Source organism: Musa acuminata, chromosome BXJ2-8 (genome assembly GCF_036884655.1).
Source record: "Musa acuminata AAA Group cultivar baxijiao chromosome BXJ2-8, Cavendish_Baxijiao_AAA, whole genome shotgun sequence".
In the NCBI taxonomy this organism is placed as follows: domain Eukaryota; kingdom Viridiplantae; phylum Streptophyta; class Magnoliopsida; order Zingiberales; family Musaceae; genus Musa; species Musa acuminata.
The window spans coordinates 3,831,441-3,856,434 of record NC_088345.1 but is presented as its reverse complement, the minus strand read 5'-3'; the positions used below and the strand labels follow the sequence as shown (position 1 = coordinate 3,856,434).

The 24,994-nt window shown below is 39.5% G+C and overlaps 4 protein-coding genes and 1 long non-coding RNA gene across 6 annotated transcripts; 2 read left to right on the top strand and 3 right to left on the bottom strand.

The window, feature by feature from the left end:
* Positions 1-301: 301 nt before the first annotated feature.
* LOC103993758 (peptidyl-prolyl cis-trans isomerase CYP57) lies at positions 302-7,996 on the top strand. Its single transcript, XM_009413937.3, has 11 exons — positions 302-559; positions 1,093-1,271; positions 1,348-1,449; positions 1,574-1,683; positions 1,824-1,962; positions 2,396-2,621; positions 3,387-3,426; positions 5,805-6,000; positions 6,218-6,364; positions 6,451-6,607; positions 7,607-7,996. Exons 1-10 carry the CDS (start codon positions 340-342, stop codon positions 6,589-6,591), a joined length of 1,500 nt encoding a protein of 499 aa, XP_009412212.2. The 5' UTR covers positions 302-339; the 3' UTR covers positions 6,592-6,607; positions 7,607-7,996.
* A 2,026-nt stretch (positions 7,997-10,022) lies between these two features.
* On the bottom strand, positions 10,023-18,694 carry LOC135618754 (ABC transporter A family member 8-like; the record flags this gene model as incomplete). The annotated part of the gene is made up of 13 exons (XM_065119946.1): positions 10,023-10,796; positions 13,257-13,362; positions 13,477-13,605; positions 13,749-13,833; positions 14,007-14,116; positions 15,063-15,263; positions 15,346-15,707; positions 15,782-15,865; positions 15,948-16,073; positions 16,159-16,321; positions 16,942-17,100; positions 18,371-18,486; positions 18,568-18,694. Coding segments are annotated over 13 exons (1,884 nt in total), but the record flags the coding sequence as incomplete, so codon positions are not given.
* LOC135618755 (ABC transporter A family member 3-like) lies at positions 18,605-20,538 on the bottom strand. The gene is made up of 4 exons (XM_065119947.1): positions 20,422-20,538; positions 19,154-19,535; positions 18,992-19,071; positions 18,605-18,905 (listed from the first exon to the last, which is right to left on the bottom strand). The coding sequence occupies exons 1-4, from the start codon at positions 20,491-20,493 to the stop codon at positions 18,753-18,755; spliced, it is 687 nt and encodes a 228-aa protein (XP_064976019.1). The 5' UTR covers positions 20,494-20,538; the 3' UTR covers positions 18,605-18,752.
* A 617-nt stretch (positions 20,539-21,155) lies between these two features.
* LOC135581983 (U-box domain-containing protein 35-like) lies at positions 21,156-24,486 on the bottom strand. 2 transcript variants are annotated; one of them, XM_065119943.1, is made up of 9 exons: positions 24,318-24,486; positions 24,077-24,168; positions 23,827-23,948; positions 23,539-23,733; positions 23,129-23,453; positions 22,941-23,048; positions 22,446-22,874; positions 21,530-22,348; positions 21,156-21,455 (listed from the first exon to the last, which is right to left on the bottom strand). In XM_065119943.1, the coding sequence occupies exons 1-9, from the start codon at positions 24,484-24,486 to the stop codon at positions 21,387-21,389; spliced, it is 2,328 nt and encodes a 775-aa protein (XP_064976015.1). In that variant the 3' UTR covers positions 21,156-21,386. The 2 variants fall into 2 exon arrangements, with proteins under 2 accessions (XP_064976015.1, XP_064976016.1); XM_065119944.1 differs by having other exon boundaries at positions 24,314-24,426.
* LOC135618757 (uncharacterized) lies at positions 23,328-24,320 on the top strand. Its single transcript, XR_010489137.1, has 3 exons — positions 23,328-23,466; positions 23,555-23,926; positions 24,019-24,320. It is a non-coding gene; the product is annotated as an uncharacterized LOC135618757 (long non-coding RNA).
* Positions 24,487-24,994: the final 508 nt, after the last annotated feature.

Sequence of the window (24,994 nt, the reverse complement as noted above, 5' to 3'; positions counted from 1 at the left end):
GGATATATTTGATTATATTTAAATATTTTTATTATGACGTATAAACTTGATAAAAGTAGGATCACTTTGATGCTTAGGCACTTATTTTATTTTGTTCTCACAAATCCAAAAATTTATTGGTATCGTATATTTTTCTGATTACACTGGTTTTTGTATTCACGTGCGAGAAGCACGAAGCAAATTATAACGGGCGAGAAGGTCCCGAAACCCGACCCGTAGTCGCAGGCTCGCAGCCACATCGACCCGATCCGAACTCCACCGCCACGTCGTGCCGTTTTGGTTTGGTCGGGAGAGAGGGATAGGGATAGGGATAGGGAGAGGGAGAGAAGGGGTAGGAGTATGTCGTCGGTGTACGTGCTCGAGCCGCCGACGAAGGGGAAGGTGGTGCTGCAGACGACGGCGGGGCCGCTGGATATCGAGCTGTGGCCGAGGGAGGCGCCCAAGGCCGTCCGCAACTTCGTCCAGCTCTGTCTCGAGGGCTACTACGACCGCACCAACTTCCATCGCATCATCAAGGGCTTCCTCGTCCAGGGCGGCGACCCCACCGCCACCGGCACAGGTGTGTATCTACTTGCGCGTGTTTTCTTGTTGTTACTCCTCCTCCTAACCCACTCTTGTATTCGCATAAACCACTCGATCGGGGTTGATGATTTATGATTAATTCCATATATCGGATCTCGGTGCATTACTCGTCTCAGAGAGAAAAAAAGAAGCTGGGAATCGAAATCATATCCAAGAATCTATTTTTGTCCGTCCGAGCACCAACTGGATAGGAATCGATGCTGTATGACCAATTACTTCAAAGGAATAGAAATGAATTTAAAGAATCTATTTTCCTCCTCATGTGCACTATTCATTATTTTTCAATCGATTTAGGGCTTCCGCTTTGTATGGTTTCAACCAATTGAGGGCTTTCCCTTTGTATGGTCTCAATCGATTTAGGGTTTCCCTTTATACAGTGCATCCTAGTAATCGATCTAGTCATCGCTGTATAATGTACATATCCTCTAATTTTGCTTCCATGCCTTCTGCTAATTATTGTGCCCTGTCATCAGTATAAGTTTTTGGTTGGCATTTTTCTCTTACTGGCAGGTGGTGAAAGCATCTATGGGGGAATGTTTGCGGATGAGTTCCATTCTCGCCTTCGATTTAACCACAGGGGCTTGGTCGCGTGCGCAAATGCTGGCACACCTCATTCGAATGGAAGCCAATTCTTCATGACATTAGACCGCAGTGACTGGCTTGATCGGAAGAACACAATTTTTGGGAAGGTGATGGATGTTGTAATTTCTTTTTGATTTTTTTTTAAAATATGGCATTTGTGAATCTCACATCAAATAATGGCAGGTCACTGGGGATTCTATATTTAATCTGCTAAGCTTGGGTGATTTTGAAACTGATAAAGATGATCGGCCAGTGCATCCCCCTCCAAAGATTCTTTCTGTTGAGGTACTTTTTAAGTTGTGTTGGTATATTTAGGTCAACCTACAATTTCTTCTCTTTATGGAGATATCCTTTACTCCATTAATTTCTTACATGAAGAAATAATAAGTCAATTTCTTTATTTATTGAGGTGCTGTGGAATCCATTTGATGATATAGTCCCGAGACAACTGCCTGAGAAACCTCAGTCTGATGCCAAGGTTGTTGTTGAGGGACAGGATCAGAAGAAGAAAGCTGTCAAGTACATACTCTCTTGCTTCACTTTTGCTCATTATATAATTCCTTGAGTGCTTTCATATTCTTCATTTACCACCGTATTCATCTTCTTAAAGATGACTGGTAGCCTCTAGTAAGTTGGACTGATTTGTTTGTATCGTGTAGGCAGCTAAACATGCTATCCTTTGGTGAAGAAGTTGAAGAAGACGAAATGGAGGCTGCAAACATAAAGGAAAAAATTAAAAGCATTCATGACGTGTTAGATGATCCTCGTTTCCTCAAAGAAGCAAAACCAGAACCATTGGTGAGTACACACCAGTTAAAATGTATTTCTTTCCTTTGGTCTCGTGCTAAATTTCAATCTGATGTGGTAAACTATTTGATAATGCTGTCTTGAATAAACTGCAAAAAGGCATGTTTCGGCTTTACTAGTTCATCTGTATGGGACTTCTTAGTACCTGGAATTTTGTAATTAATAAACCACTTTTCTTGTTTATCTGTGAACAATTCTGTGACAATTCCAAACTCGAGATATATATTCTTGAACACATTCTTTTTCTTCAAGTAATAATCTTCAGCACCAATGTGTTAAAACACCATGGACCTATCTTCACTTATGTCTGTGACTTGGTCATTTTAAAGTCTAATTATGCGTATCTTTTACATGATTTACTTTATGCTTGATACAGTCAATGAATAGACAATATAGAAGCACTAAAGCTTTTGCTGGCATGCAGTCTTCCACAGAAGTAGAAAAGAAAAACGAGATTCGTTTAGCGGTCAGAGAGGCTTTAACCTCCAATAAAGTTGACTCCATCAGAGAACATGAAATGGATGATTTAGATGCTGATGATCATAGTGATGATGATGATGAAGCCAACTTTGATGCCAGAATGCGTTTGCAAATCTTGAGAAAGCGAAGGGAGATTGGTGACGTTGCCACTCATGATAAGTTACCTGCTGGTAATGTGTGCTACACTCGATGTATTTTTATGCATCTGATAAATTACCCACAGTTGCTTATGTCTACATAGACTGGTGAAGACAAGTTTATTAAGTTATTATGTTGATCTTTGGTTATTAAAGATTAAGTGAAAATGTTGGCAATCAAGGCAATTAAGTATTTGTTCTGTTCTATGTAAAATTTGTCTTGGAAATAGATCTTTTGAAGAATTCATGTAGTAGTTGAGCTTTAATTTTGAAAGAGTTCCGTTAGCCGTTTGCTTGACTTTCATCTAGTTGTAGGTTGAGTACCATGTTCTAATTTCAGATACCATCTAATCACTGGTAAAAACCTAAGTCACATGTAGCTTATATGAATTATAGCATACCCTTGTTTTGCTTTCCATATTATCTTGCGCTTTTCTGAACGGTAATAAAAGTGATTGGCTGATGTAGAAGAGAGGTTTGGACAATCAACTCATGAAACCTTTGTAGAAAGAAGAAATTTGTATGCCCAGGAATGTAGACTGTAGTGAACTTTTGTTGATATAAGAAGGGTTACAGTTTGACAAGCTTGTATTAGGAGGAAGAATACAGCAAATATGTCGCTTCTCAGTGTTTTCAGTTTTGGTGTCTCCTCTGGTTTCATGCTTAAAGTGGGCTTAGTTGACTAACAATTGTTGTTCTTTCAGTTTCCATTCTGTCTACATGTAACAATTTTTCAAATGTTACAAAATGTATTTTTATGTCTGTATTTGGTGATAAATATTTCTCGCTTTGTGACAGAAAAAACTAGGCAAAAAGACCGTGAAGCATCACCTTCAAGGTATCAGAATCTAATCTGAGATATGTTTGATTAAATTTCACATTCCTGGACATTTCTTTTTTTAATATATCTTGCTATTAGTTTAGCACCTATAAATAACCCATGAATGAAGTTTTTCTGTTTATGTTAAGCTCCCATCACTCCAAAAGTGATATGCCTGACATACTACTGCAAGTTGGTCTTATTTCTTAATGGTCCATGTTCAATGCTGGTAAGGCTGGTAAGCTTACATCATAATGTGCGTAGATGTACAGTATGGTATGAACCACACTTCAGCTTACCTGCAATGAGAGTCATTATAAAGATAATAAATCTAGTTAAACACTAGAAAATATATTGAGAAAAAGACTATAGTACTGCAATTGAACTAACAGTATATGAACATGACCCTGGGTAAAGGGACAAATTAGGCCTCAGTCTAGGTTAATTCTAAATGAAACCTGAATTGCCATTTTTCATTTCTTTGTGTAAATCATTGAATGAGTTGACTTGACACTGAACCTCCAGCTATACCCCTTAAAGTTCACTCATGTCCTCTCAATGCATCCGGTGATGAGCTATGCCAATTGATTTGCTTTGACTGTAGTACTGCAATTGAACTAACAGTATATGAACATGACCCTGGGTGCAAGCACAAATTAGGCCTCAGTCTAGGTTAATTCTAAATGAAACCTGAATTGCAATTTTTCATTTCTTTGTGTAAATCATTGAATGAGTTGACTTGACACTGAACCTCCAGCTATATCCCTTATAGTTCACTCATGTCCTCTTGATGCATCCGGTGATGAGTTATGCCAATTGATTTGCTTTGACTCTAGGATTTAGTGGTGCGGTTTCTTCCTCTCAGTTAGGATTCTCATTGATAGCTTCAGCTTGCTTTTCTTTGCAGTAGTGCACCTTGGTTCTTTTATGCGTGGAAGGATAGTTAAATTGGTGGAAGAAGGGATATGAACTCAGTTAGCACCATCTAGCTAATTGACTCAACCAATGGAATGTGATGATGAGTTGACTATGATGTGACCTTTAGGCCTCTTTCTATATGGCCATCCATGATTTGTTACCCAATAGGTCCTTATACTTGTGGGTGTTTAATCTTCCACATTTTTTTCCTTATGGATTTATTAGCTCTTGTATCTTCATAATGTCGTAATTTATAAAGTCATCAAGGTTTTCATCTGTCTTTTTAAGTCAATGTATTTGCTATGCTTGTGTTTTTGTTGCATGCTTTTCAGAAATTGTTTTTCTGTTTAATATAGGATTCTTTTTGTCAATCAGGTTGTTTGCCATTTCTATAACGTGCATCATAGTAGTTGGACTGTTCATTTTATGTCATAATAATGATACAACCTTGTTTTCCAAAGATCACTTCATCAGTAACAACAAATATCTTGCTGTTGGGATTTATTTCCAGCCGAAACCAGCAGAGAACCAGGTTGAAGAATAAGAGAATAGAAGGAATATAGTAGATAACTATATAATAGGCACACTTACTTTTCATCTTATTATCTCTGCTGTAAGCTGATTTCTGCAACCAACGCCAATCAGATGTACAAGTTACAACCATTTTCGAGTGCATGAACTTCTAACATTTGTCAGATCAGGCCAATAAATAAAGGAAATAAGGAACTGACAGGTCCTTTATCCTACTATGCGTCTTATCTCTTATTTTAATGAATTTGAGCCCTTCCAGTTCTCTCTGACAAGGGAAGTTAGGTCTGCCTATCATCTGATAGAAGGTCATCAGGCTTCCTTATTCTTAAATTGCTGTGATCCAAGTGTCTTTAGCATTTAATAGAAGAAATTAATGTGGAACCCTATGGAAGTAACAGGACCTAGAAACAATTTCACCTAGAAGTGATGGAATTTTAAACTAGTTCCAAATTAATACCACTGTTCTGACTCTTTTGACCCGACTTTGACTCATTTACTTAACATGATACTATACTAACCTAGACCGCATCACTGATAACTTATGAAAGCAAATTAGTTGAGCAGATCTAACCTACTGGTGTGTTGGTTCCAATTTAGTTCAGGTTCATCAGTTGTGGTGGTATAGAGGCTAGAGATCATAAATATCAGTTTGTTGTTTCTGAAAAATTTCCTCCTCCACCAAGGCTTATTATTTTATACCTTTCTTGGAAGGGACACACGTCTGGCTGATTATTGAATGAGTGGTTGGTTGTTCTTTTGTTTCCTATGGTCTTAGAGACGATGCTGGGTGAGGACAACATGTCGAGTCAGCAAAACCAACAAGAAAGGTTGATGGTGTATCGTGGACTGGAGGACCTGCAATGCCTTTTTTTATTTAATTTTTTGACTTGTGACTTTGTTGCTATTGTTGTTGTTGATCTGTTTTAAATATATCCTTATATTTACAGGAGAAATGATGATGATACTAAAGGTCAAAATACCAAGGTTGAAAAACTGTCCATGAAGAAAAAGGGTATGGGATCAGAAGCTAGGGCTGAACTTATGGCAAAGGCAGATGCAGATTTGGAGCTACTTAATCATGCTGAACAAGAAAGACAACTGCAGAAGCAGAAGAAGCGACGAAATCAGGGCCGTGAAGAAGATGTATGTACTCACTTGGCATGCATGAAACTTCTATTCTGCTATTAAATTCACTACAATTTTTTTTAATAAGCACAATGCCATGCGATTTTGCTGTTCTGGGGAGATTCATGAAGTGTTTGTGAACTTGGATTTATTAATAGTAGCTACTAATTTGCCATTTACTTGTTAACAGTTCTTCATGGCTTGATTATTGCTAAGTGGGTTGTGTTTCTACCAGACTCTAGCAAAGCTGCAAAGATTTAAAAAGAGTCTCTCCACAAAGCTCTCTTCACCGAGTAGTAATGGTTCTAAGGATAATAACGAGGAAGATGATTCTGGATGGATGGCAACCCAGTTGAAGTTCATTCCCGAATCCTCTGAGAAGGTTATTTAGCCACCACTTGTCTCCCATTTCAGGATTTTTCCGTCCTCCCTTGTCATGATAATTTAGTTTGAGATCTTTCTTTGCAGGATGGCATGACTAGGAAAGATGACCCAAATGAATATGTTGTGCATGATCCTCTTCTAGAGAAGGGCAAAGAAAAATTTAACAAAATGCAAGCTAAGCTCAAGCGACGGGACCGAGAGTGGGCTGGCAAATCTCTCACATAATTATTCCTTGAATGAGGTCCAACATAATGCTCTCAGCTTTCTCAATCATTCTTATGTTGAATTGGTTTTGTTGATTGCTGTTATGCTGGTTGTTAACTTTTACACTTGGATTTTTTTGACCAGTCAGTTTGTCTGTTAAGATCTTACCCATATGATCACAAGTAACATGCGTATCAAATCGATGTTGTATCAGTGTTTAAGAAACTAAAAGCTGAGCAATATTTAGTTAAATCCATAAAAATATTATTTCTGCTTATATTACTTGATTAGGTTGAGAACACCATTAGAGCAAACTCCCAACATCGAGACATTTGTCTAGCTTTGAACAGCCTTTTGAATTGCCTGTGTGTGTGTGTGTGTATATATATATGCTAATTATTTTTTAGGTGGTTGGTTCTCAATATAAAAGTCTGGATTTCATTTAGCATTCTCTTGGCTGTTGATCATAACTGCATTATCATATACTCCTTAGTCCTAATCAATGTATAACCATACGGTTATCTCCATCGTTCTTGTCCTAATCAAGGTATAACCATAGGCTTTTCTCCATCATTCTTGTCTAGGGTTTCTTCCTTTTTCAGTAAGTGATTGCTTATTGACTTCTTAAAGGACTTCCTTTTCTTTTGGTTTTGTATTTAATAATTATCGTCTGTCCCATCTTGAAACATGGACCGAGGAAGTTGAAATACAAACCAAGGAAGTCGATGGGTGCGGAAATTCTCAAGGTGCAAGAAGCTAACAGATGAAAATGGGGTTGGGGGAAGCCCTCTTACAATGACAACTTCTTTCTTATTATTCATATTTTGTTTTTTCTCCACCATCATAAGAGTTTGATTTAATCGATTGGTTTAACTTAATAAACACATTATTCTTTATTGTCAATTCAACACACCAAGAAAACCAAAATTCTTGCTAAAACACATTCCATGGTAGAATGTGCATTTGTAGGCATTGGATATTTTATTTTTTGCCGATCAAAACTTGAATAAATCTGCTGGTATGTTGTGTATCGCAGGAGAAGACCATCGGTGCCACCTTAGTGGCTATAGGGTCTCGCTTTGCCGTGGCCGAATATTCCTATCGGAGCTGTACATTAGTTTATCACTGCTTAGCACGCAGCAAATTGCAACCGGAGTTTCTTCATCGTATGCTTCTTGTGTTGCAGACAACACCACTTTCCTCTACCGGGCTGCAGACTGCTGTTCTCGATTTGCTTTGTTCTGTTCTCAAAACCAGGGCTGCTGCCTGCTTGTTGGCAGGGACTAATCCCATGACGAGTATAGATTTGTGCTAAGATTACAAAACTGTGTAAATACTGAAGTCTTTTGTTCGAATATCCTACTTTTACAAAAATCCCAATTTCCATAAATTATCGAAGACTAATAATTTTGGGATTTTTATTTTTTGTGAAACAATCTTTAGAATTTTTAGATTTGTGCTAAGATTACAAAATTGTGTAAATACTGAAGCCTTTTGTTCGAATGATCTACTTTTACAAAAATCCCAATTTTCATAAATTATCATAGACTAATAATTTTGGTTGTTTTTTTTTTTGTGAAACAAATTTTAGATTTTTCCTGTTTTAGGGGTAATGTTTTTATATTTCCCGTGAATTGTCTCAATTATTTCACAGGAACAAAATTACCCTTATTACAGCTGGTCTTAATTATCTTTAGAAAATGTTATAATTACTAAATCAAAGCATTGTAATTATCTTTAAACAAATATTGTACTTAAATTTTAATTAGCTTAAGTTTATATTGATCTTAACTCTTAATTTTATTATACATTTTCAGGGTTCGTAAAATGATTTCTATGAGAATTTTTTTTCTCTCGCTTAGCTTTAAACTTGAATTTATTCATTTTTAAACATAATATATTATTTAGAAAATAATAATAAAGATGAGATATTAGTAGTTGAACTAATATTAAATTATGGGGAGAAAACTCAGAAATTTGAGGTTTCTCCAAAAAAGAAATATTTAATGTATACTCTTCCTTCTGTGATATCGTTGTATGTCTTTTTAGCCGCGTTCGCAGGAGGCGCCGTGGGATTTTGTGATGTCGTCGTTATTAGTATTCCAAGCTCGTCCCCGCCATCGTCCGCCCGCCCGCGGGCGCCAATGCCTCGTCCTGATCTGTCCATCCATCCCCTCTCCCGCCACCTCCGACCGGGCCGACAAGAGGGGCCGCGGACGCGATCAGATGAGTCTCACCGCTACTACGCCCCGCTGCCGTCCCCGGCGACCACTCACGGACCTTCCGCTCGTCACCCTCATCTGAAACCACCCTAGATCGACGTATCTGATACCCGTCCACCGTCTAATTTTTCTTCTGCTTCATTCATCTTAGTATCGTTCGGTTCTTTCTTCATCGGACGGGTGAGGATTTTCCAAGTTCGTAGGATACACAAGTTTATGCAGTTGTGTTACTAAGATTGCTGTTACTGGATGTCCTCTGAGGGCCATGAGCTAGCGCTTTGGAGGCAAATGCTAAATAGGCTACTCTCACCTGAACCACCGTAACTTTCCATTTGGTCACTGTGGATCTGATCTACTTCTTATGGTGGTAGTGGTACTTCTGAATTAGGAGTTTATACTCGAGATTGTCATGATATCTTTCTAGGAGCCTACTTTTATGTTTCAATGTAATTGTTCTAATGTTCTTTAATTTTTGCTTTTTAATACATAAGGGACCTCAGGTTTATATAATGTTTGGTCGCTGGATGTCTTTTTCGATAAGATCCAACTATTTGCATTTCTAGTTTCAAAATATGCTGCACAAACATAGAGGACATGATAAAACTATTGACAGTTGCAGTAATTCAATCTGGCTTTTTCCCCTCTAATCTTTCTTTTCTGAAGGGCTAACTTTGCTAGCATTTGCTTTTAACACTCTTGGTGGCCTTCACATCAGAGCTTTGCATAGGGATGCACTTTTTATGTACATGCCACTTTCACTCTTTGCTACATTCATCTTAAGTCTGCATAAAAGTAATTTTACACTGGAAATGATAAAGCAACAAAATTCTGACAAAATCTAATCTATTTCGCTTTCCAGTGCGTGATTAACTACATTGCTGAAGACATCCTCCATAGAGGTACCGGTCACCTCGAAAGCATGAATTGCTACCCGTCTCTTGAGAACTTCTATGGCCTTAAAGATCTCTTGAACTCTTACCACTTGCTTGGGTAGCCGAAATCTTTGGGTCCCAATGACATCATAAATCTTCATGGCATCTGAACAGAGGCTAGTCACCATATCCTCAATAATGTCCTTGTTGATAGGATCTGCTGATATGGTAAGTTGATACGATCCTTCATATCTTGTTTTGAGCTGTAATACATAAAGGTACGTGAAAAGATTTCCAATAACCAGCAAGAGTTGTTTTCTTGAACTTTGTTGTGACTAAAAAAGAAACTTCATAGGAAAGCACTGGAAAAGGGATGGTTGCATGTAAAATAAGCCTTTTTTTTAGCATGATTCTGCAATAAGCAAAGTTGCATATTTTCTAGATTTTCAATTAAAAAAAAATTCAAAATGCATTCACATGAAAATTCCACTTCCGTGGTTCATTTTCTAGATTTGGCCCGGTGGTGTGAGGTGAAACCTACTCGTTTATTGTCAAATATATCCAGAATTGTGTGAACTAATTGAAGCATGATTTCATGGAAAAGGAGAATGTTTTAGCTTTATAACTTTGTAAAGAGTTCCAGATGCTTAACAAAGACATTTATATACATTTACTGGTGAAGGAATTGCTTAGTGATGTGAGGTCTGTGGTAGTATCATTTAGTGATGAGACCAACAACTCATTGGTTGCTGAATAAGTTCTGGAAATTAGCTAACTTGCTGGAGTAACTTTGTTGGGTTCTTGGTATCGAACTTTTTTGAGAAGCAATATCATCAGCCCTCATGTTCTGATGAGGGATGAACTTGCCTCATATTTTTAGATTTTATAGATATGTCTTGCTCTAAATAGTTGATAACCGACATGTAGAAGTTCTAGCAAGCATTCATTTGAATCATATTAATCTTGTAGCTCTACATATGTTGTACTTAATCATAGAACAAGAGATAAATGTCGAGTCATAGGTAATAAGTTTTATCAATCACCTCACTTGAGCTTCCAACACACCGCAATCTGCCATTCACAATGATTGCTAGACGGTCGCAAAGAAACTCTGCCTCATCCATTAAGTGTGCTGCAATTTGAGTTAAGTGAAGGTTAGAAATATCAATCATAGATTTGTCTGCTCAATTTGCATTCATGTGTACAAGTTGTCCTCGTCAAGGCCAGTTTTTCATCATAAACTGTTGATGATAGTTCATTTTGGAAATCAAAATCTGTAGCTATGGAGGAGCACCTTAAAATTTACATGTTTTATGGATCATATAATAAATAAAGAGTAAAGTGATTCAAAAATATTCTAAATTAGTATGTGGGGCAATTTGGAAAATAATTAGTTTTGGAATCGTGGCTCTAGCATATGTTCATCAATTGATCATAATTTCTGATATACTACCGAGTAAACTAGTTTCCAATGATTAATGCCAATAATACTTGCTCAAATTTACATTAATATCTTTTTGAATGTTGTCTTCCTTGTTTTCACATGCCAGTAGTCAGGGTTCTAAAAGAGAATGTGTTCCATGGATTATTGAATAACACATATGCGCCCTAAGCATGTTGTTGCATATATCATTTAGTTTCTACTTGTTGTACCCTCATGTTCTTAGTTTAAGTGAACAATTCTCCTGGGAAAAGGACACAAATGCTAAAGCTCTTCCCTGTCTACATATTTGCTGCATTTCAGGCTCTCCAATCTTCCCCAGCTTGTGCTGAGCTCCATCCCTTTGTTGAAACTCAATTTGGCACATAATCATCATCATTCTATATTCTTCTTTGGAGCAATGGATGGTAATGATCAAAGCAGCACAGTGGCTAACTTTTTTTTTCTAGTGCCAATTTTTCATACGAATGGTATCGTGCTGCATATATCTTGAAAAAGATGAAAAATTATTTAGACTCTTCTCTTATACTCAATCTACAAGGAAATCAGGTTTGGACAAAAGCAACTGGAGTCATTGTTTTGCTTTGCTCTGTAGTCGTGTAGGACTATTACATCATTTCTTTTCTTTTGCCCTTAATGGTTAGTTGTTACTAATTGTTCTTGGGCTATTTTTTTTTTCTAGTGCCAATTTTTCATATGAATGGTATCATGATGCATATATCTTGAAAAAGATGAGAAATTCTTTAGACTCCTCTCTTATACTCAGTCTACAAGGAAATCAGGTTTGGACAAAAGCAACTGGAGTCATTGTTTTGTTTTGCTCTGTAGTTGTGTAGGACTATTCCATCATTTCATTTATTTTTGTTTTCTTTTCCCCTTAATGGTTTGTTGTTACTAATTGTTCTTGGGTTTATGCTTTTTAAGTCATCTGGTTTAGGCTTGTTTTCATCTAAAGTATTGGGCCAGTCTAGTGTATTGCTTGGTTTTGACAATTGGTACCACAGCAACTTTGGCTTCCCACGTGAGTTAGCACGTGCCAAGATGTGGACTATCTTGTGCACATTCTAGTCATAGTTTTCTTGGGAGAAACTTATATTGGAGCCTCAGAGATGATTTTTGATCTGTAGATTTTAGACCCTAATGATGATGTTAGGTTCGAGTGGGAAAGATTGTGATGCCTTGGTTAGTTCCATACTGGTGGTGGATGGTGCATTTTGTTGATAAACAAGGCTGGTGGGGTTTAACACCTAATTTAAATAAAAAATCATGCCTACTTCATCTATATGCCATTGTTTCATGAAATATGGAATGCGTAAAAAGATTGAAGCAAATAATCCATTGACCTTAACTTTATCTTTCGTAATTTTCTAATCTAAAGAGACCAGGCAAGATGATCAGCAGATGCATAAGCTTAAGTCTTACCTTAATCAATCATTAAAGGACTAAGGCCTGAATCAAACAACCTCTTTATGTCCTTATCAATTTCTTACTTCTTTTTAGTCCTCTTTGAAATCTCATTGGAGTTGGTAGCTAATCCAGATGCTTTCTTTCCCTATGCTTAGCAGTCCATTTCTTCTCTATGCTCCACACCTAGCTGTGTGCAAGTAACTTTCTAAAGGCTTTGCAGCAAGAAAATCATGGTGATGCATGCTAAATTCAAACTGGAAATGGAATATTGTTATCATTTATCTTCTCCTTCAAACCACTTTATTATAAGAATCTAACGCTCTATGAAAGAGAACACGGAACAACCAGGACCCTTTGAAATGGAATATAATACTTTATTTTCTTGTAGTTCTGAATTACGAGAACTGATAATCAAGTACACTAAAAATCTGGAATAATAGACTCTTTAGATGTTACAAAACAATTTTTTGTCTGTAGTTCTGAAATTGAGGAAGTAAAACTAAAGAGATCGAATCCTAGTTTCAAGTACAATGAAGAAGGCAAAAAAAAATGATACAACAGAAATATTTACTTCTCATTTTAATTATTAGATCCAACACAGTCATTGTAGCAAATAGAAACTACTAAAAGGTGCTGATGACATACTTAAAGTCTTCCTAAAGAGGATCTATGTCAGCTTGAAGTAATTTAGGCTGATTTGCTATTGCAATCACATTTAAACAAGATCCAAGTGTACGAACTTACTGGTAAGAATAATAGCCCGATCTCTCTTTGCCAATTTAATGGCGTGCCACAAGTAATTCCTTGAATCTGGGTCCAGACCTGTGGTTGGCTCATCCAAAAGCACAACCTGCATGGCCAACTGCTTGTGATGTCTTTGTATAATATTTGCCATTAATATTACTTAAGAACATACTGGACGATAACTAAATAAAAATGGTAAGACTTAATTACTCAGACAAACCTGTGTATCTCCAATAAGGGAAATTGCTACGCTGAGCCGCCGTTTCATGCCCCCACTATATGTTCCTGCAAGGTGATCACCCACATTGCCTTCATAAAGATCCAAGCTTCTGAGTGAATTATCAACTGCCTGTTTGGCCCAATCAAGGTTAGGAATTATCTTTCTGTAAGTAGCAGCCGGAAAGAGAATATTAAAAAGCTTGCAAGCATTTTGATACTGTAGAACAAGGTATATTCTACAATATGAAGTTGGTACTATGATCTTTTTCTTACTTGTTGTAGTTCCAGACCCTTTAGATTTCTTAACCTGCCATAGAACATCAAGTGTTCCCTCCCACTCAAACTATCCCAGAGCAAGCTGCAGTGAAAATGTCAATGCCAGTAAACAATGGATGCTTTGCTTTAACATTGTCACAGGAGTAGTTCAATGTCACAGATGATTTTGTATATTAACATGGGCACATCATATTTAACTTATTACTTTAGATGAGGGGCAAATGAGAAAAAAGAAAAATGATGAGGGACTCATACTCCTTTTGTGGGCAGATGCCGATCTTTGTATGAATGTTGTCCATACTTGAACTTATTTCTTTGTTGCTAAGAAATACTCTTCCTGATGTTGGAAGAAGCAGTCCAGTCACCTACAGAGAGGTATACCCAGAATTAGTTACATGTAGATTGCAACATGGAACTTATCACTACACAAGTTTATGTTAGTAATCAACTTTCAGGTATGCACTGTTATTTGATCTGATTGTCAAGTACTTTAATCCAATGCACTGAGGATTTACCTTGCAAAACCAACCTATCAAGAGTGATGATAGCTTTTCCTAAAAAACTTGGGAATCTTGGTAGTGGAAAATTTCTTAGAAAGAGAACAAGAGTATCTGCTGTTCTTTGACATATTATGGTTTCTTTTTTATTAATCAGTTTTTTGGACAAGTCAAGAAAGCTTCTTGAAGGACCTCATCAAGACTAGACCTTCTAGGCAAGTACAACAAATCAGATTCAACATTGTTATCAATGAAATTGGCTATCATTCCTTCTAGGATGTATTCTCCATCTCACTATGAGAATTAGCTAGTTAATTTCTCATCTACTGTGTGTAACTATGGTAACAGTGCATTCTCTTTGTCATGGATGTGAATTACTCACTGAGTTATAGCTTCATTTCCATAACTTCGTTTGTGTGCCATGATCAAGTGAATGTATTTGACAATTTTGAATTGCAGTAGGCATATCACATAGAATTTTCATAGAAATAAGTGTGGAATGTTGACATGTTTGATCATAGAAGACCTCTGGAATAATCCTATCATGCTGAATTTGATCTTAAAATGTTCTAAAGTATGCTAGGAAATTTGCTTCTTCTGAAACACTGAAGCCCTATAGATAAGTCCTCAGAATATGTACCATTACATTGGCCTATGTCCAAATTGTAGCTTGAATGTGGTCAATGAAGCCATAAGGATTCCTCTATTAAAGAGCCAGAATTATCTTACATGCATATCAATGTTATGTCTTCAGTCTAGGATTTTTCTAATTGATTCTGGTTTCCAATGTCAAAATAGGATCCAAAGTAGGTACCATGTTGATAACGGTGGTCTTCCCTGATCCATTTGGACCAAGCATGCCAAGGCATTCTCCTTTTGCAACTGCTAGGGATAGGCTGTGAACTGCCTGCTTGTTTGGGTTTCCATCCTTTCCCGTATAAACCTTTTCCAAATTACTTAAAATAATAGGATGACCTCCGGTAGATTTTTTCAACAAATTCTCAACTTTGCAGACCTGTCCGGAAAATCACAAGATGCTGAAGCATCTAGTAAATGAAATAATCACATCTGAAGGGAGTAATTGTGACAGGGGTTACCTCTTCAAAAATATCAGAGTTCTCTTGATCCACAGTTATAGTTGAACTGGGAATTTTGATTGGCACCGTGGGTTGAATGCTCCTGTTTTTGAAGTTTCTTGTGAAAATTGATGAATATCTGCATGCTCCATTCCTTGCAAGTGCCAGTTGATCAAGGTAATATGATACATAAAGTAGAATCAGCCATTCTAATGCCATGATGACTAAAACTTCTTTTATGCCATTGTCATGTTCGCTCAAATCCTTCCACTGCATACCATAAGTTCCTTGGTAATGACCTCCTAATGCAAATTGTGAGAGCTCATATAGTCCTCGGTACAATGAGAAACCAGGAATTAGCTCCATGATGAATAGCGTCTTTCCTTCAATCACATCCAATGATATCATAACATGGAACTCTGCAGTCTCTTATTTCTTTTAATATTTAAAAACTTACTTGAGAAGTCTAGATGCTCAATATAAAATTGGAAAAGGAAGGAACCCAGAAGTCCAGAACCAAACACATAAATGTAGCCTACAACTGAGGATAAGATTTTTATTAAACTATGACTTTTGCAAGTCACTACTGTAATAGATCTAAAAACATGGAGAATATAGACTACCTGCAGCACTGTGGACATCAGAAAATCCAATCCCTGCCAAGAAGGCTAGTACAATCTGTAGGTTTATGTAGAGTCCATAGAATAAGAATTGGATACAGTAGTTATTCAGTCTGAAAATATCTAGTCCTGGAAAGGATGTCCAGCAAGAAAGCGTTGAGTGTATAAAACATTTTCCAAATCCAGGATATTCTTAGACTGGTGATTGACATACCTATGATAGATCCAAAAGTAGCCAACCACAGCATATAAAGAAATGATATGGACAAAAAGTGGCAGTAAGTGATCACCCAATATGGTCCATCTCCAAGCCCATGTACCTTCATCATAATTCGTATCATGTGCTGTTTGTCATGTACTAGAGAAATCAAGAAGACCTGCATTGTCATCAAAGAGATTGTAAGTGCCATTGGCAAAGTTTGCTATGGAGATAAATACTAAAATTTGCTTTTGTTTTAACTTCAAATTGTGTTTGAAACTTTTTGTTTTTTTCACAATGTATTTCTTGGAGGATTTCTTAAAGTTTTCTGTCTATAAGTTAACTTGTTTCTGATGAGATGATGAGTGACTAAGACGAGGACATGGACCAAGTTTGAAAAGATACACTGACAAGTAGCAAACATAGAGGTAAATTTTTGAATTTTGAGGTGTCTAGAAAACCAACCCAGGTTACAATACGGTTTACGTTGCAAATCTTTCCTTTGAGAACATTGCTAGCATCATGTTTTGATTATCTGCATCTTTATAGGTTGAAGTTGACCATCCCTGCTTTCTTTGATTCATCTAGTAATATGTGATGTTACAGAAACAAATATATTGCTGACCAAATTAGTGAAAAAAAAGGCTATGCAACAACCAAAGTTTTTTCCTTATAAAAGAAAATTAGAGATTAGTTTTGTTTTGAAAGAACATGAAGTTACCACGTGGAACGAACCCAAAGTTTGCTAAAGTTTTATATAATTTGAAAAAAAAAATAGATGAGAAGAATCCTGCTTACAGGTAATAGCAACTGGACCACCCATGAATAAAGAAGTGGACCAAGTAATTCTGACAAGTCCAGAGCAATCCTTGTCCCTGCCTTGGGCATTTCTTTGACATAACTAAGAAGGATTCTACTCTTCGAAGACTTAAATTGGCGAAGAAATGCATTTGAGACCTGAATGTTTGGGAAACACATGGAAACATCTGGTTGAAAAACATTTCAACTGATATGAAAGAAATAGTTGATATTGATTCCCATGGAAGTAATTAATAAATCTGTAACTTGAAACTTGATTTAAGTAGTCGTTGTAGTGGAGACAAAATGTTTAACAGAGGATGTTGTTTACTCGGCTAGATGTGTATCTTTTGTTATAAATGTTTTATACCAAAAGGCGGTCCAGTGCACTTCTAAATGTATTATACTGAAAAAAATGTATCATACTGTAAAACATGTATCAATTTTATGTATGAATTAGTTTAAAATTTTTTAGAATGCTTTATGTGACACTATGTTGCATCTTAGGAAACATTTAATATCATAAATCTTGATTATGATGTTAATTAGGATCATCGGTGCATTATTTAGGTGTGATGTGGTATATATACATTACTTCTCAACTGATTATCTTGGTGATGATTTTGAAGTTCTATAGTTTATTCCTATCCAGACAAATATTTTCTCTTTATTTATCTTCTGAGACCTGAACCAAATAAGACACTGTTTATGAACAAAAAGGATGTTGAATTTTGAATCTGGACATAAATTATTGTTGGCATACAGCCTATTTTTTTTCCACATTGTAGTTGCTAACTGATAAACAATCCATTCCTAAGGGGCCATGACTATAAGCATGGAAAGAATATCTTTTTGGATTAATATATCATCATTAAGAGTTCTTAGTGGTAATATATAAAATGACCATAAAATTTTATGTGTGTGCTGTGAATAAGGCAGTGGGATGCTAGTCAAGGATGAAACTCCTTGGTGCTGTCAAAATTTCACTAAATTACTCAAATTTAGTAATTCTTTATGAAGTATAATCATGTCTCAAGTGTGCAACCACTTGGTACTCAAACAAACTCAAACCAGTCCCATTCTTCCTTATTACTAGTTTTGTTCAGATGCTTCAGGTTACCATGTTCCCCAAGAAAATTAAGCCATACACTTCTATTTGTTAGTTTGTTTGAAAGCACGTTATATATAAACACAAATACTAGATCCATGCACTTATATCTGAGCCTCTTATTTCTTACTTTCAGCATTCCTGACCTCTTTTATTTTCTCTGTCTGTGTGACTTTTCTTTTTTGGAAGTGAGGTGGGGGTGGTTCTAAAAGTTAGCCTTCTTAAAGTAGCCTTATGGCTACAGAGATAGAAGAGGAACAGAGAATCTTAAACATCACATTGTATGATCAAAATCTGAGTCTTTAGGATTGTTATGCATACCATATTCAAGGTTCTTGGTACCCGCAATAGCCGTGGTTTGCCCCGATTGCTATAGGTGGAGTTGTACCACAAATTTACATTGAAATTAATTTTGCTTGTATTCAGGAAATCATAAGCTGCAAGAGAATTCAAGATTTAGAATACCTTCATAATCTGCTGATACCTGTTATTACAAACTTAATTTATTTTACTCTGACCTCCAACATATTCGCTGATCTTATGAGCAGGATTTCCTTTCCGATAACCTTGAAATAATTCTTCGTTGATGATGGATGAATTTTCACGCCAAAGATATAGGTTTTTTATGCAGTTGACCTCTGCGAAGAAAGAAACTAATATTATGGTTCTTCCAATTTCGTTTCATTAATTCTCCCAAGTAATGCTACCTGCCTTTTTTATTTTGAACATCACCTATAGTTACTGGAACTGTTAGGTTAAACTTTACTGAGCAGAGAGGTAAAATAAGGTGCACAGGGGATTGAGAGAGTAGACCGCGCTCTACATAGTTGTCTGGACCAGGAATGCTGTTTGTTCCCTGAAACATACTTCGGTTAATTGGAACCTTAAGATTTTCGAAAAATAGAGGTTCAGATAAGGAACTGAGATTAGAAAGATCCATACAAGATAAGCTACAGAAACAAAGCTTGAAATATCTTCCTTGTTCTCTGGAATTGAATTTAAGAGTATCCTCTTCACTAGACCTGCAAATAGAATTTTGGTTGCTGATTGTTGCTTCAAAATATGCAAATTCTTCTAATCTTGTTAGAAATTCAGCTGACTTACTTTTTGCAATGGATTCATTTTGTCCAGTGAAGAGTGATGTTGCTGCGCAAGAGAGATCCTTGAAGCAGGAGCCATCAGGTAAGCCCCGAAAGTTGTGGGAGGCTGCCCTTACTGCTCTATATTTAGCACTGGGCACCTGCACTAGAGCAGGCCACTCCTGGGGTCTTGGTACTGGGCAAGCAATTGCCTGAATGGAAGTTGAGAACTGCACTCCACATACATCGCGACATGTCCCCGATCCATTTGCATCGATACATTTGCAGCCACAATGGTATCTGGGCTTGTCCAGTTCATTGTTCACAACTGATTGGATGGAGATGATTAACAAGCAGAGGAATACCGGGTAGATGGTCAAAATGATGTTCTGCTTGATGTTTCTTCTCTGCACCAAAAAGGGTAAGTTGCCAGTCCTTAGCTACATTACTCCTAAAGATATTGAGAGCTTGTTACCTGATGATTGTATTTCTCACGTATCATTTAGGTAATGTAAAAACTTGTATCATTTTGCTATGTCTCCACAATGATCATTGCTAACGGGGGCATTAATATTATCTTTCTCAAAACACACTAGTTTTGACCTGAGATAAGATCTCATTAGCTTCACACCTGTTCAAGTTTGGTCAGGATGCCTGAACAAGTTTCAGGAAGCTAATTTTGTCTGATATATGCTCTTCTTTCTCTCCCAAACAACACATCAATTTTATATTATCCAGCATGGTTCTGCCTAAAGTGGCTTGATGTATCAAACATTTCTGTACTCAATTGCAGAGAACTTAATCTACAAACGGTGGATTCTGGTTAAACTTCTCTGCTTTTTAGCTATCAGCAAACTACTCTTCCTGGATATTGGTATCATATGTACGGTATATGATGCCTGTGCACTGAAAAATAAACATCTAATTCTCACTGATGATTTCTGACATTGATTAACCTATGTAGAGGAAATTAATCAATGCCTCAGGTTTGCTAGGCTTTAGTATTTGTGATGTATGACATTTAATTCTTCTGTTGCTGTTTCTACTTTCTAAACTTTATACAAGAAAGAAAACTTTGTAAAAGTTGTGAACCGGGTTTCTTCTCTCTTATATTTGTTAAATGAACAAAAGCCACAGATATCAGGGTTACTGAGAGGAGAAAAAAGATGTGAACATTCATAACAAGCCACCGCAGCAGTGTAGAAGAGGATGACAGAACAATGGAAGTACATGGCAACACAAGACAACAAAAACATGGAGAAACAAGGAGGCAGAGCATCGTGAAATGTGCACCTGGTAGATCAGGTTCTTCCTCAACAACGCATCAGCTTGTGTAAGGAAAGATGCAGTGCCGTAGGAAACCATGGAGAGAGAGCACACAAGGTCCGTCCCTGAAACTTATGCTTCTTCTAAACTGCTGCCTCTCCTTTAAGATAACTCTTAGGCACAAGAAACGGCTATTTCCAATTTCACCACTCCACCTCAGTTGACTTCTTGATGGTTAATGTATAGCTTAAGGAACAAGTAGCTGCAGTAAGGTGCACTGTCCAAGATTCTACTGTAACCTTAACCTGTTGCATGATCGATTCCACCTTGGGATCCTACAAGTACATGTGATGTGCATATAATTCCTGCCAAAGTCTTCTTCGGCCTAATTATATTAGAGTTAAGTCTTCTAGTAGAAGATCTACCTAGGTTGTTGTTCCATGCATGCTACTTGGATAATTTTCCTTGTCTCTCTTTCTTCAGGTTGAGGAGTTCCTCCTCTCGTGGGCTTGTTTTTAGGCTGTTAAATATATTATCTTCTTTGTAGATCATGGTCATGATGAATTCGTGCTGTATGTTCACGTTTTCTTTGCTCGAGAGAAGAACTCATGCTTTCTTTCTGCTAAACTACGCCTCCTTTATCACTACGTTAATTGCTGTTCGAAATTTTGCTGCACTATATTTGCGTGATGCCTTGTCTAAGATAACAGACAACCTTTATTGCTCTTGACCGGAGTTCAAGCTTTACGTGACCTGTATGTTAATTTACAGCCCACGCATACAAGTGTTTTCACTGCAGCATACATCACCAGGAAACAGATGCGTCCGTGGAGTGCGTGTGCAAAATTCCAGTCTCTTTCTTTCTGATCGATATGAGTTTTACTTCCTTCCTTTCATGTCCATGGAGATAACAATGAGATGTCATACATGCACCAAGGTAATTTTTGTGTTTTGCCCTAAGCTTCCTCCTAGCTTTACACTCCGTCCCTCCTTCACTGCTGCATTGTGTCCATCGTAGATTTCCATTGCGTCCCTACGTTTGGAGTGTTCAAAGCCTTCTCCTGGTCAACACAAGTGCAATTGCCATTAGAATCTGATCTGAGCTTAGCTCTTGTAATGGTGATGAGTGCAGCACCTGATTGGCAAGAGACGTGGCTCGAAGGTTTCCATTCAAAGTTGGCGGCCCAGTGCCGAAGCTGCTGCTGCTGTTGCTGCTGGCGGTGGAGGGAATGCCGCTCCCCCCTCCGCCGCTGAAACTATCTTCATAAGCATGGCCAAGATTCCGCAGCCGGTTCAGCTCCGGTAGCACCACCGTCCCCAGATCTGGCCGGTCCTTCCTCCTCAGCTCCGCGCACTTCAAAGCCAGCTCGGCGAACCCAAGCGCCTCCTCCACCGGCCAGTCCTTCACGGTGGCGTCGAGCATCTCCGTGAAGGATCCCCTCTCGATGGCTCTCTCCACATGATGCGTGAGCCCCATGGGAGGCTTGGCGGTTATGATCTGCAGAAGCATTATGCCGAAGGAGTATATGTCGGATTTGGTACCGAGCATGCCCGTCTGCTGGTACTCCGGGTCGATGTAGCAGAAGGTCCCGGCGGTGGACGTCATCCTGTACTGCGTCACCTGGTTGGCCACCGACGGCGGCACCAGCCGCGCCAGGCCCACGTCGCTGATCTTGCTCACGTAGTTGCGGTCGAGGAGGATGTTGCCCGGCTTGAGGTCCCGATGAACCAGCGGCTCCGGCTTGGCCTGGTGCAGGAAGAGCAGCCCGGTGGCTATCTCTGCAGCGATCTTGAACCGCACGCTCCATGGTATCGGCGGAGTGTTGCCTCGCCGGAAGAGGCGGTCCTCCAGGCTCCCGTTGTCCATGTACTCGTACACCAAGCATCCGTACTCGGGGCAGGCCCCCAGCAGCAGCACCATGTTGGGGTGCCGTATGGAGCTCAGTACCTCAACCTGCAAACAGCTCGATCACCACCAGTAACTTCCATCGTCGACATAACAAGGTTAGCAATGGCATATAAACAACCCGTTTTTCTCTTTCTGTGGCTACCTCTTGCTGGAATTGCTTCCTTCCTTGTGCAGCATCAGGCCTCAAGACCTTGATGGCGACGGGCGTGTGGTCCAAACAAGCTCTATACACTGGCCCGTATCCGCCTTCACCGATCTTGAGGTTCGCGGAGAACTGATCGGTGGCGATCTCGATCTCTTCGATGCTGTACTTCCGGTACCGGAGGTCGGTCATGGCCAAGGCATCCAACGCTTTGACCTTCTCCTCTGCTTCGCGCTTGGCCTTCATCTCCGCGTTCATCCTCTTTCTCGCCTCCTGCTCCGCAATCCGCTGCGCCGCTTCCGCCATCTCTACCGCGGCTTTGCATTTGGCTTTCTCCATTTCTGCCAGTGCAAGGGCCATCTCCTCGGCATGCTTTGCTTCCTCCACCCTGCGGGCTTCTTCCAGCTTCCATTGGTGAAGCTCTTTCGCCTGCATCACGGCGCCTCGTGAGCTTATTATCACCGACCGCATCCCTCAGTTGGTCAAGACTTTCACCTTTTGTTTGGCTGAGATGGCTTCCTTGCAGGCTGTACTGTACATCTCCATCGTCTGCTTCAGCTCCAGTTTCAGCCTCCTCATCTCGGCCTCCAAGTCTCGCTGTGCCTACATTAGCATCGGAAGAAGCTTTCACCGCGGAACAGACGTTAAAAGATGTGCGCAAGAACAACGATCGGAGCACCTACACCTGAAGTAGGGGAGAGGGAACCCTTGGGGCTGTCCGACGAGGTCGATGAGATCTCCATCGAGCCGAAGTCCATGGACTGGAACCCGGTGCCCCCCTGGAAGTCCAGGTCGTCGAAGATCATATCGCGCGAGGCGGATGGCCTCGGCGGGCGGTGAGAAGAGTCGATGCCGTCGAGCAACACGTTGCCGGGTGGTGTTCTGCCTCCCAACAGCGGGCGCTCCCGCGACGGTGTCCTTATATGCTCCATGTTCCTCTCGAAGGACCTTCTATCTGGTGTTCCCGGTGCCATTGTCCCTCGATAGCCCGCCCTCATGAATGGTGTTCTAAAACAGCACGGTATGCCATTTACCCATCCATGACATGCTTTCATGAACAGGTGATAACGATCAAAACACCGACTTGTCTTACTTGATCGAGTCATCAGGGTCTGCCATTTGAGGGCTAGCCAGAACCGACGGTTGTGGAGGAAGAACACCGGCAAGAGGAGGTGGGCTTTTCGCCGTCCTGACCGTCACCGGCTTCCCCTTCGATATGACGTAAACTGCACAAAACTCCGGCGCCAGCTTACCAATGTTTGTGGGCACATCAGGGTTCCTGAACTTCCTGCAAAGCCAAACCAGAGATTTCTTCTTCTTCTGTTGGAAAACAAATACGAGAGATTCATAGATTGCAGAGGCTACGAAGAAGTGGCGGTACTTCGTCAGTGCATTTCTGCTGGAGGCACCGACAACGATGTTCTGGATGTAGTTTGCATTGATGTAGTCGATGATGGCCTTCGACACGTCGTTGTCTTCCAGTACGACCTCCGTCATGTGCACCTGAAGGTATGATATGCTTCAGCCATACGTATCTATGAACTAAGATCATGTTCGATCGATGCTATTGCAGAACAATGTCGAGGGAAAAGGAGGAGAAATTGTGGCTTCCGAGGGCAACTGCTACTCACCCCTTTTCGAGCGCAGAATCCCCTGAAGGGGAGAAACAGCTGTGACATCTCGTTCTCCGCTTGTTCTCGGATCGCATCGGAGGTGGTTTCATCTGCAGCAACAACAACCGAGTCATGTACACCAACCAGCTACGACGACGAAAGGTAAGAGACGAGAATTAGGAGCAACGGGCGCATGAGGAAGAAGGCGTTCGGGTACATGTTCGTACGCATGAGCAACCAAAGGGGGAGGGGTACCTACGGTTGAGTGGGGGCTTGGTTTTGACGTGGATGAGGATGACGGCGTAGCTGCCGAGGAGAAGATGGTCGATGGCCCATTTCACCGCCTGCTGGCTGTTCTTGTCTTTGTCGATGGCCACCGCCGTCGACGCAGGCGGGCGGCCGCCATCGTCCGCTGCTCCGATGGGCATCTCCTTGCTCGTTCTTTCTTCGTTAAGCCGCGACGACGACCCGCGACGACGGCGAAGGAAGCTGAAGGGTGAATAGCAGGAGAGAGGGAGACGGCTTCCGTCCCTTCTCTCTCTTTCCTTGCTCGTTGTTTTGCCCCTCAAACCATAACGAAAGACCTTAAACGAGCATCAAGGGAGACCATAGAAGGCACCTCTCCCGTGTCATTGACGTTGGCCATGCATGGTTGTCCGGTCAACCACGTAGTCTCTATTGTCTGTGGTCACGGTCAAAACCGTGACGTGTGTTACAGCCAGCAGGGCTGGCTGACATCGAGGCACGCCTTGGCAACGTCAACGATCCCATCTCTTATATTTATTATTATCTCCTCTCAGAAATATATTTCCTCTCTTATCTTAGATTATACAAATTATAATTTTATATACATAACGGATGAATGCACCATTCACACAATTAAACCGGTCAGAACAAAAAAAAAAACAGAATTATCATTTTTAAAGATAATTAAAC